The following is a 12,572-nucleotide window of genomic DNA, read 5'->3' on the forward strand; positions in this document are numbered from 1 at the left end:
CAGCAGGGTTTGAGTTTATGTTGAGTTGCATATTGTTGGATAATGAGAGATCTAGGTTACACCTAGCCTGTCAGATTTTCAGGATATCTATAATGAATACGCCTAGGATTGTTTTGCACGCAATTGAGGTAGTGCATATGCAAATTTCTCATTCATATTCATTATGGATTTTTTGAAAACTTGAGTGGCTAGGTGTGTCCCGAGGATTGGGTTGAGGACCCCTGCTTCAGATCACAGCTAATAAGATAAGACAGTACTGTATTTTAAGAGCTACAAATCCATGCATTTAGTGTGGCAAAACAAGGACCAGCTCAGTCTGTCCTTCATGATCTGGAACTGTTGGGTAGACCTTATTTTCCCACTTGCTTAGTAGTCTCTTAGGCACTAAAAGAAATTAGTGCCCTTGTGGTTTATAAATAGATTGTTTTGTTAGCGAAAGCGGTATGAATTCAGAATCCAAATACATGAAGAAAGTGTTACCCCCCCCCCCCCCCAGTTGGGTTTTTTTAATGCTTTTGCAAATTAATCCAGTCTACAGCAATTTGTACAGGAGTTGCAGATTATACCATGATAATGGTCTATAAAATTATGAGGTCCATGTAACAAGTAAATAGGATTGGTTGTTTCCTTTTCAAATGGTATTAAGTTCCGAAGACATTCCCATGAAATTAACAGGTAGCACATTTAAAACAAATTGAAAAAAAGGTGTGTGTGTGTGGTGGGGAGGGGTTTATCACTCAGTGCACAATCAAGCTGTATCATTTGTTGCCTGGGAATGTACTCAAGGCAGTTGGCATAGCTGAGCTGAAAAAAGGGAGGGAAAGCCACCTCTTGCCCTTAATCTGCTCTTTAGATTCCGCCAGGTACCTGTTACCCTTAATTGGCTACTGTTGGGCTCAGCTGACTTTTGGTTGGACCCGGGCATGGTGTGTGTGTGTGTGGGGGGGGGGTTATTTTTATAGATCTTTATTGAAATCCCAAGCAGTAAAAAGCAGCACATGAAGGAACAATTCAAATGATAAAGAAATTATAAGTCAAAAGCATAAACTGAGACATGGGATCAAGCAAAATGAATTTTTTCCAAGTGAAATCTCTAATCATTTAAACAGGATATTTCAGTATCTTTCTTTTTAAACCCCGTCCTCTAGTATATTGAAAAAGAGGAATCCAGAGTTGGAGGTATGAATAAAGTTGGATGTTTGCCTTGTTGCCTGTCTCTGACCTGGATATCAGGAAAGCTTGCATCAAGCTCTTCAGTTGTAGTCATTTCGGGATTTTCAGATATGTGACATCCTTTCTGTCTGCTGGGCAGTATATGCTGGGAACCGAGGTTAACGGAAAAGTCCTATTGTGATGTAATTATTCTTATGGTTAGCGTGGTGGACTTTGGTCCTGGGGAACTGGGTTCGATTCCCACTGCAGGCACAGGCAGCTCCTTGTGACTCTGGGCAAGTCACTTAACCCTCCATTGCCCCAGGTACAAATAAGCCGCATTGTATACAATATGTAAGCCGCATTGAACCTGCTATGAGTGGGAAAGCGCGGGGTACAAATATAACAAAAATTATGTTGTGACCCTCCAGTGGAAAACTCAAATGCAGGCCCTAAATCAACAATTCCAGTTGGCTTTTTTAGGATAATTTTTGTGCAAACCATTTTTCTCAACTTCAAAATGTATAGATTAGGGGGTTTTATTCCATTTGTGATGAAGCAACAGAAACTGTATATGTTGTAATTAAAAAGAAAGTTTATAGGGCAAATTATTTTCTTGTAGTTTTTGAAATGTTTTGTGATTTGAAAAGTTTCCTTGCATATTAACATGGGCACTTCTTTCTTCCTCTTTTATGATTTTTATTTTGTAATTTATTTTTCTTTTAGTGAAAATCTGCAAATTTAACAGAGAAAAAAAAAGGCCTGATGTGATAGAAGACGAGAACAAGCTTGCCTACCCTGGTCTAATCAATTCAGAGGTTGGATTCAGGTAATAATTCTGCCTGTTAATTGTCATCATTAGCTGATGGATGTGATGTAATCTTATTGGCCAAAAGATGATAGCATTACACACACAGCATTGTCATACCAGTCGTGACAAGATGACGTTCTGTGGTGAATGTCTCCATGCTGTGTCAGATATGACCATGATTTGAGTAACTTTTGACCTTTCACCATGCATTATCCAATACTTGACTGGACACGATGACACTCGATATGAAAGGTGTATCTTTCACATTAAAATAGTTTTAGAACAGGTTGTGTGTGTGAAAAGTCCAGAAAGAGAAGATGTGAGGTATCTATGTGCCTTTATAAAATAGGCTTGTACAGTGACCCTGTGTAGTTCACAAATGATTTTGCACCAATTTAATCCTTCTCTTCATTATGGAATGCATACATCACTCAGAGCACACCCTTGAGGACATCACTGCACACTGTGCATATCAATGGTGTAGCCAGACTGCAAGTTTTGGGTGGGCCAACAGGCATTTGCTATCCTTCCCTCCCCTCCCCTCCCCCAGCTGATCTTAAAGTTTAAATACCTTAGCTGGCGGGGATCCCGAAGCCACTAGTTGGTTTTGTCTCTCTCTATTCCATATCATCAAGCTGATCAATCCATAGACTGGTGGGTTGTGTCCATCTACCAGCAGGTGGAGATAGAGAGCAAACTTTTGCCTCCCTATATGTGGTCATGTGCTGCCGGAAACTCCCCAGTATGTTCTCTATTTCAGCAGGTGGTGGTCACACACAGCAGCAGCTCTGGCTAGGCCTCCAAGCCTAATCCTTAGGTTTTGTTGAGGCCTGGGGTTGAGGGCTCTTTTGAGCAAGTGCAAACCTGGTGGTGCCAGGTCCCTCCTTTTCTCCCCCCTCCCGCTGGCTCCGTTTAAAAAAAAAAAAAAAAAAAATTTTAAACGTCTTTAAAGGCGTTTATTTTGACGTTTATTTAAACGTTCATTGCAGCTACTCACTGGGACACCAGTTCGTTACAGCTCGGAGCGGCAAGCAGGTAATTTTACCTTTTTATAGCGGGCAGGGGGTTCCCCGATTCTTCTCCTCGTGGCATATGGCGTCGGAGGGCGAGGGCGCAAAGGGTCGCTCCCCGGATCGCTGGAGCGCTTCTAGAGGGGATGCGGGGGTTTTACAGCCTGATTCGCCCTTGATGGGTGACAGTTTAGTGACCGAAGAATGTCCCGGTCCTTCCTCCGGCGTGGCGGTTTTTCCCGCCATAAACGCCCATCCCCCGCTCCTCGCCTCCGCCATCTTGGCCGGCCACGCGGCTCGGACGGCTTCTTCGGGGGCCGCCCTTGAGGTTGGAGACATTAATGCCATGAACGCCCTTAATTTTGGCGACGGCACAAAACCGGCTAATGTTAAGAGCCGTTCTTCCCGCGCGGCTCCTTCGCGGAGTTTCGCGCCGGACGCCATTTTGGATGCGCAGCATGTCTCTCCCCCGCTATTTCGAGCGCCGGTTGAGAGTGCGTCTAGGGCTGTTGCCCAGGCTGCGGAAGTGCACAGTCTGGGGGGTTTCTCCCCCGAGTTTGTTTTGCTGCTGCATCAGGCCTTCCTCATGCACAACGCTGCCCCTGCTCCCTCGTCTGGTAAAGAGGTTGAGGTTCCCAGAGGCAAACGCCCTCGGGTTGATTCCCAGGCCTTGGAGGAATTTGTCTCCTCCGATGTAGATGAGGGCAGCGTGTCTGAGGTCTCCCAACGGTCCTTTGCGGATTCCTTGGAGGAGACGGATCCCCGCTCGGTTGGAGCGGATGACCCCTCTGCAGCGCGGCTTTTTAGCCCAGAGGATTTGCCCAACCTGTTGTTACAGGCCATGGACACTTTGAAGATTTCCTCTCCGGAGGACGTCTCTCCCTCAGCCCCTGTTGGCTCTGCCATTATGCTGGGGACGAAGCACCCGCCTAGAACCTTCCACGTGCATGATGCCATGCACACCTTAATTTCGGCTCAATGGGATGCCCCAGAAGCGAGCCTTAAAGTGGCTAGGGCTATGTCCCGCCTCTATCCTTTGGCTGTGAGTGAGCGTGAGGCCTATCTGTGGCCTACCGTGGATTCTTTAATCACTGCGGTGACTAAGAAAACGGCGTTGCCGGTGGAAGGTGGCACGGCCCTAAAGGACGCCCAAGACAGAAGATTGGAGGCGGCCTTAAGGTCGTCCTTTGAGGCGGCTGCTTTAAGTTTGCAGGCCTCAGTTTGCGGCTCCTATGTGGCCAGGGCGTGCCTGACTATGGTGCAGCGGGCTTCCCCCTCGGATCATTCCTTGAGGGCTGATTGGCCGGCCCTGGAATCGGGCTTAGCCTATTTGGCAGACTTGCTGTATGATGTCTTGAGAGCCTCAGCTAAAGGCATGGCTCAGACAGTCTCTGCGCGGCGGTGGCTTTGGCTGAAACATTGGTCTGCTGACCACGCCTCTAAATCCCGCCTGGCTAGATTGCCTTTTAAAGGCAAGCTGCTCTTTGGGGTCGAGCTGGACAAAATCGTGACCGAAATCTCGGCACGTCTAAGGGCAAGAAGTTACCAGAGGTCAGGGCTCGGGCTAGTGCTCGTCCCGGTACCTCCAGAGGACGGTTTCAGGAAGCCCGTCGGTACCGCCCGGGCAGGTCGGGTTCTTCTGCCCCCTCTTCCTTTAAGAGGAATTTCTCCCCCAAGCAGCATTCCTTTCGCAGAGACCGCCGTCCCGGAGGTGCTCCCTCCGGTCCTCCCCCAGGGTCTCGTACCCAATGACGGGGTCTTGGTCCATGCCCCAGTGCAGATTGGAGGACGGCTGTCCTCGTTTCTGGGCGAGTGGACCACAATAACTTCAGACGCTTGGGTGCTGGAAGTCATCAGAGACGGCTACAAGCTAGAGTTCTGCCGACCCTTAAGAGACGGGTTTGTACTCTCTCCCTGCAAGTCTCCGGTCAAAGCTGTGGCAGTGCAGCAGACTTTGGACAATCTGATCCGCCTGGGTGCGGTCGTTCCGGTGCCAGAAAGTCAGCTTGGCAAGGGGCGTTACTCCATTTACTTTGTGGTACCAAAGAAAGGAGGTTCTGTCCGGCCTATCCTCGACCTCAAAGGGGTCAATCGGGCCTTGAAAGTGCGGCACTTTCGCATGGAGACTCTCCGCTCTGTTCTAGCGGCAGTGAAGGCAGGGGAGTACCTGGCATCCTTGGACATCAAGGAAGCATACTTGCATATTCCCATCTGGCCTCCTCATCAACGCTTTCTGCGTTTTGCAGTCCTGGGCCGACACTTCCAGTTCAGAGCCCTCCCTTTCGGGTTGGCTACTGCTCCGCGGACCTTTTCCAAGGTAATGGTGGTCATAGCGGCCTTCCTGCGAAAGGAAGGAGTACAAGTCCATCCTTATCTGGACGACTGGTTGATCCGAGCCCCCTCTTATGCAGAGTGCGGCAAAGCTGTGGACCGGGTAGTTGCTCTTTTGAGCTCCCTGGGATGGATCATCAACTGGGAGAAGAGCCAGCTGCGCCCGACTCAGTCCCTGGAGTATCTGGGAGTTCGATTCGACACCCAAGTGGGCAGAGTGTTCCTGCCAGACAATCGGATTGTCAAACTTCAGGCTCAGGTGGACCAGTTCCTAGTAGCCTCTCCTCTTCGGGCTTGGGACTATGTGCAGCTGTTGGGCTCTATGACGGCCACGATGGAAGTAGTGCCCTGGGCCAGGGCTCATATGAGACCACTTCAACACTCTCTGCTGCAGCGCTGGACTCCGATGTCGGAGGATTATGCTGTGCGCCTTCCCTTGGATCCAGCAGTGCGCAAGGCGCTGAGGTGGTGGATGCAGACAGACAAGTTGTCTGCGGGAATGCCTCTGGTGACCCCAGAGTGGATTGTCGTCACGACGGACGCCTCTTTGTCGGGCTGGGGAGCCCACTGTTTGGGAAGGACAGCGCAGGGGCTCTGGTCTCCTGCAGAGGCAAAGTGGTCTATCAACCTCCTGGAACTCAGAGCCATTCGGTTGGCGCTTTTGGAGTTCATCCCGGTACTGGTGTTGAAGCCTGTACGGGTCCTGTCGGACAATGCCACGGCTGTGGCCTATGTCAACCGCCAGGGAGGTACCAAGAGCGCCCCTCTAACCAAGGAGGCTATGAGTCTATGCCAGTGGGCAGAAGCGAACCTGGAACAGCTGTCAGCGGCCCACATTGCCGGAGTCATGAATGTCAAGGCGGACTTTCTCAGTCGCCATACCTTGGAGCCCGGAGAGTGGCAGCTATCTGCTCAGGCGTTCTTGGACATCACGAAGCGCTGGGGCCAGCCGAGCCTAGATCTGATGGCGTCATCGGCCAATTGCCAAGTGCCGCGCTTTTTCAGCAGAGGACGGGACCCTCGATCCCTGGGAGTAGATGCTCTTCTCCAACAGTGGCCGACACAAGAGCTTCTCTATGTGTTCCCGCCCTGGCCCATGTTGGGCAGGGTGCTAGACCGGGTGGCAAAGCATCCCGGCAGGGTAATCCTGGTGGGTCCGGATTGGCCCAGGCGTCCCTGGTATGCGGACTTGATCAGGCTCTCAGTCGACGATCCTCTGCGGCTGCCAGTGGAGCAGGGCCTGTTACATCAGGGTCCCGTGGTGATGGAGGATCCCTCCCCCTTTGGTCTTACGGCCTGGCTATTGAGCGGCAGCGTCTGAGGAAGAAGGGCTTCTCAGACAAGGTCATCGCCACTATGCTGAGAGCGAGGAAGCGCTCTACTTCTACTGCTCCAATTTCTTCAGTGTTGGCGTTCCTGCAAGAAGGTCTGGACAAAGGCCTGTCGCTCAGTTCCCTTAAAGTCCAGGTAGCGGCTCTGGCTTGCTTCAGGGGCCGCCTGAAGGGTGCTTCCCTGGCTTCGCAGCCAGATGTGGTGCGCTTTCTCAAGGGAGTTAATCACCTGCGCCCTCCTCTGCACTCAGTGGTGCCTGCGTGGAATCTCAACCTGGTGCTAAGAGCATTGCAGAAGCCGCCGTTTGAACCCTTGTCAAGGGCATCTCTGAAAGACCTGACGTTGAAAGCAGTCTTTTTGGTGGCTATCACTTCAGCCAGAAGAGTTTCCGAGCTCCAGGCGCTCTCATGTCGAGAGCCTTTTCTGCAGTTCACTGAGGCAGGAGTGACTATTCGCACAGTGCCTTCCTTTCTGCCCAAGATTGTTTCTCGCTTCCATGTGAATCAGCAGCTCTGTCTCCCTTCCTTTCGTAGGGAGGACTACCCAGAGGAGTACTCTGCTCTTAAATATCTGGATGTGAGACGAGTCATCATCAGATACTTGGAAGTGACCAATGATTTCCGGAAATCGGATCATCTGTTTGTCCTGTATGCAGGTCCTCGTAGGGGTCTGCAGGCTGCTAAGCCTACAGTGGCAAGATGGGTCAAGGAAGCCATTGCAGCGGCTTATGTGGCCGCGGGGAAGGTGCCGCCTATCCAGCTGAAGGCTCACTCCACAAGAGCTCAGGCGGCCTCGATGGCAGAGGCCGGTTCCGTCTCCTTGGAAGAGATATGCAAGACGGCAACTTGGGCTTCGGCCCATACATTCTCCAAGCATTACCGCTTGACTGTGGCTGCTCGGGCGGAGGCCCGGTTTGGAGCTTCAGTGTTGCGGTCAGGGATTTCTATGTCCCGCCCTGGGTGAGTACTGCTTCGGTACATCCCACCAGTCTATGGATTGATCAGCCTGATGATATGGAAGGTAAAATTATGTATAATCATACCTGATAATTTTCTTTCCATTAATCATAGCTGATCAATCCATAGCCCCTCCCAGATATCTGTACTGTTTTTATTCTGGTTGCATTTCAGGTTCAAGTTCAGTCTTCAGTTACTTCAGAAAGACTTCGTGTTCAAGTTTTTTCACTTGGATTCTTCAAGAGTTAAGACGAGTTTGTGTTACAGTGAGCTGCTGCATTCCTCTCCCCTCCGTTTTACGGGGCTGGATTGAGACTTAAAATTCTGCCGGCACTCCCTCCCGCTTCGTGCGGCTGTAGGGCAGTTTTGTACCCCTCCCGCTTCGGCGGTGTTAGGGTCAGTCAGCTCCTCCCGCGGTTGCGGTTGCAGGATAAGCCAGATCCCCCCGCATCGGCGGGTGTGGTGTCCCTCCCCCGCTCCGCGGGGATGAGCTGGACGGATTCCCCTCCCCCACTTGTGTGGGGATGAGCTGGGTTAATTCCCCTCCCCCGTTTCGGCGGTGGTGAGCTGGGCAGAGTGTCCCTTCGTGGGTGTAATTCTCTAAGTGCTGAGTCCTGCGGATGGAGCTTTGATATCGACATACTGAGGAGTTTCCGGCAGCACATGACCACATATAGGGAGGCAAAAGTTTGCTCTCTATCTCCACCTGCTGGTAGATGGACACAACCCACCAGTCTATGGATTGATCAGCTATGATTAATGGAAAGAAAATTATCAGGTATGATTATACATAATTTTACCTTCCTTGGACTTCCAAATATCCGCAGAACTCCCTTTAGCCAAGCTTGGCATTCAGCTGCAGTACTCATGATCACCAACACTGGCACCCCGTGCATGCATAGTTTTGCACATGAACTGAACATGCACGAAAACTGAGCATGCATGGAGTGCCAGTGTCAGTGGCTCAAGAATGCTGCTGCTGACTACAGAGCTTGGCTAAGGGAAGTTCTGGGGGGTTCAGATATCTTCAGCTGACAGGACTTGGGGATCCCCCGCCAGCTGCTAGGTGGGCTAGGTCTGAAAGTAGACAGACCCAGGCCCACCTGTGGTTATGGCCCTGGTGCATATAAGTTCGTATTATCTTTTGTAACCTGTATGTTGAATTTAGGATGTCAACAATATGTTCTTGGGAGACCCATGTAGGGGGTTATATGCTGGATTTGAACTTGCGAGGCAGGATAAGGAGTCTCTAGGGACTGATTTTTGGATCCTGACCGGTACCATGGTCGGATCATTGGGTATTGAGGTTTCAATTGAAGTTGCTGGAAAGGAGACAATCAGAGGCCTGTATTTGATGGAAGGAAAGAAAAATGGGTAAGATCTTGGATAAAGTTGTGTGGGAGAATTTACTGCCTTGGTCAGGATATGGAGCAGATGGTGTTTGAAAGGAACTGGGGTTGGATGGATTTTGTTCCCATCTAGCACCAGTTCAGACAGACAATGTGTGTGTTCCTCATAGTAAACGTCAATTTGGCTCCCTGGTGTACTAATGATCTTAGGTTGAGGAAGCAGGAGTGTAGACGTTTGGAGAAAAAACGGAGGACCTCGAGGTCTTTGGCTCAGTAACAGATCTGGAAGGAGAATGTTACTGTGTATATAGGAGAAATGTAACAGGCTAAGAAGACTTACTATGAGCTGCAACTACAGGGTTCCTTGTCTAGACCTGGAGATTTGTTTTGTGTGATTCATTCATTATCTGGGGGAAGGATGCATTGTGTTCTGGGTGGTCTTTTTATGTTTTGATGAGGGTCATCATGGATTATTGCTGAACACTCTGGCTGTGTTGGGAATTGGGGGAAGAGCCTTAGGATGGTTTGGTTCTTTGCTGAAAGATAGTAATCAATTGATTATCAAGGCTAACAGCTTTTTTTTTTTCCATTCTGTCCCACAGATCAATCCAGAGACTTGCGGGTTATGGCCATCTACCAGCAGGAGGAGATAGAGAGAACACCAAATCTGAGCTATAAGCCACCTGTGCCATAGCTCCCTCTTTAGTATTCTCTCTGTCTCTATAGGTGGATGGACCTATCCTGTGCAATGGGTGCTTGCTTCTGGTCTGGTCTCTAGTTTTGAGCTAAGGGGGTTGCCCCAGCTTTGCAAGTCTCCGGGTTACACCTGGTGGTGCCGGGTATCTCACTCCTCCCCCCCCTTCCCTATCACCGCTTTTCTTAGCCTTCTTCTGATGGTTTAAAAAAAATGGGGGATTGATTCACCAGAAAACCTCCTGCCTCTTTAAAGAAAAAAAAAACAGGAGTGTTCTGTTGGACAGCTTAAGCAGTACTTAATGGGCTGGGGCCTTGGGAAGCAACATGGCTTGCTTACTGCACTTACCTCTGCCAGCGACGATCCTTCAACCTGTAAGTTTTTCTGCTGCTGATGCAGGCTTCCGTGGAGACAATTAAATAAGGCTGCTCCCAATGTGGGAGCTGGAGGATAGCGTCAGGGTTATGTTCTTCTTCAAGTCAGGCCTCCTCTTCTTCCTCCAGCCCTCCCCCCGCCGAATCAGGATCAGATGGGCTGAAGTTTTGGCGGGCCCCTCGATACTGCTGTCAGAGCGTGCATCAGCAGTGGCCATCTTTGATCCGCCGGCGTTCTTCTTTTCGCCTGCAGCGGAGCAGTCACATTTGGAGGGGAATTTTGGCACGTAATTATAGCTGGTGACTACTTCTTCCTTGGGGGAGATAGGTCAGTTGGCACTGGACACTGTTTTTTTCCAGAGTTTATGCTGCTTACGTACCAGGCCTTTTTGTTAACATAGTAGATGATGGCAGAAAAAGACATACACGGTCCATCCAGTCTGCCCAACCAGATTAAACTCATATGTGCTACTTTTTGTGTATACCTGACCTTGATTTGTTTCTGCCATTTTCAGGGCGGCTGTTTTGTTTTGTTCTACTCCACATAGTGTTTTCATAGCTGGTGCATAGACTTTATGGAGGTAATTGTATAGATGAGCGTCTCCTTTTAGGCGCCCCAATGCTGCTCATTCGGAGCCTATTCTGTATCTGCCCCTAGACACTCGGATGCTGATTATAGAGGTATATTTTCAAAGCAGTTAGACTTACAAAGTTACATAGACTACTAAGTGCTTTGAAAATGAGCCCCATGGAATAGTAGCTTAATCCAGTATTGTGGTACCTAAAAGTTACACCAGCTTAGAGCTCATGTAAGTGCGGCAAGGGTGCGTGTCATTTACAGTATTCTGTAAGTGACAGGTGTAAGTGGCAGCACCTCCCCTTTGCATTTACACCTATGCCACTTAGGCATGCCTTTACAAACTTAACATCTGTTTTGCTGCCAGTTATGGGCGTAAGCGCGCACTTACCCCTGAGCACGCAGGTATTCTGTACATTCAGATGTACAAGTGGCCCTGAAATGTGAGGACCCAGTTATAGGATTATCTTCTATATATGTATATTCACTTGTGTAATTTTATAAGAGCTATTTCATGCATATAGAACATACTTTACATGCAGAAAGTACTTTACAAAATTATCCCCATAATTGCCCTCTGCATAAAATATCATCTCCAATATGGCCCGGTGATGGCTCATACAGAGCATTCATGTCTGGGCACGAGGCAGAATAATATGAACCACCAGCTCTGGGGAGTAACTGTGTAATTGTTAATACATTTTGGAAAAGTTCCAACAGATGTGTTACTATGAAAAACTAAGTACTGAGGTTTAGGCATGCAGTGAATGCGTTTGCTCTTGAAAGTCCACTGACATTAACAAAAATGAGAAGCAACTTAGGATTTCAGGTTTCTTTTTAAGTTCAGATCCTTCCTCTCTGTCACATTGTTCCTTTACCATTTACAGAGGGCCAGTTTTAATTTGAGCATTAGATTGTGTTGAACTGCCTGGTGTCTCCTGCTCTGGCCAGATATTGAGACATGTGGCAACCTGGTTCCACTGCTTTTTAATAGTTGATTTGGATTTAGTTCACACCTTTTTCACTAGTAGTTCAAGGTGAGTTGCATTCAGGTACACTAGGTATTTCCCTGTCCCTAGACAGCTTACGGTCTACCTCTACCGGAGGGAATGGAGGGTTAAGGGACTTGCCCAGGATCACAAGGAGCAGCAGCAAATTTGAATGGGGTTTCCTTGGTTGTTAGCCTGGTGCTCTAATCACTAGGCTACTCCTCTACTTGCAGGGAGTAGTTTGGGGTATAGTGGAGTTGTGGAAGGGTAGTTTTGAGATGGGGCAGTTTGGGGGTGATGGGTAGTTGTAAGAAGTAGGGTAGTTTTGGAGGGTAAAACAAGTGTAGGGGATAGTTTTGGTTGAGTGGGGGCAATTGTGAAGGTTGTTTTTGGGGGTGGGGTGTAGTTTTGGGGGATCAAGCAGTTTTATGAGGCGGTGGCGATGAGAATAAAGAACAGGGAGAGGCAGTTTGAAAGAAGCAATTCCCTAATTGTTGTGTTTCACTTTAACTGGAACTGCTTCTACCTCAGAAATGTTTACATTATGCTGTCACAGTATGTTTATCCTTAAGCATATCAGTTTTCCCACAAATGCTGTATGCCTGTTTTGTTTTTCCCATTTCTGCAAGGCTTTCTTTCTGGTTCCCATTGACCTCTCATTAGCTGTTGTGCATCGCCTCCTGTATTCTCCCATACTCCTTTCACATTTTGTTGACCAAGGAAGGAGACTGTAGCCTCTTTCCAAACCACTTGCAGTGTTGTATCTCTATCCAGAATCAGGATGTCTCTTACAAAGTGCCTTGTGATGCAGCACTCTCATCCTGGTGCTGTGTCTCTGGCAGGAGTCACAGGGTCTTTGTAGGAGTGCTATGTGCATAAGAAGTGTCATGCTGGGTCAAATCAATGGTCCATAGAGCACAATATCCTCTCTCTGATAGTGGCCAGTCTGGGTCAATAGGGACTCCTAGCAGATGCTAATAGGGAAGCCCCATTTCTT

The 12,572-nt window shown here is 48.9% G+C and overlaps 1 protein-coding gene across 3 annotated transcripts in view; it reads left to right on the top strand.

The window, feature by feature from the left end:
* Nucleotides 1–12,572, top strand: part of TMEM192 (transmembrane protein 192) — a 152,924-nt gene that overhangs the window by 107,386 nt on the left and 32,966 nt on the right. For all 3 annotated transcript variants that reach the window (XM_030191583.1, XM_030191584.1, XM_030191585.1), the window contains exon 5: nt 1,879–1,981. In XM_030191583.1, the coding sequence (XP_030047443.1) occupies nt 1,879–1,981 (103 nt within the window). The remainder of the gene's footprint in view (nt 1–1,878; nt 1,982–12,572) is intronic.

Source organism: Microcaecilia unicolor, chromosome 2 (assembly GCF_901765095.1).
Source record: "Microcaecilia unicolor chromosome 2, aMicUni1.1, whole genome shotgun sequence".
NCBI classification, from domain to species: domain Eukaryota; kingdom Metazoa; phylum Chordata; class Amphibia; order Gymnophiona; family Siphonopidae; genus Microcaecilia; species Microcaecilia unicolor.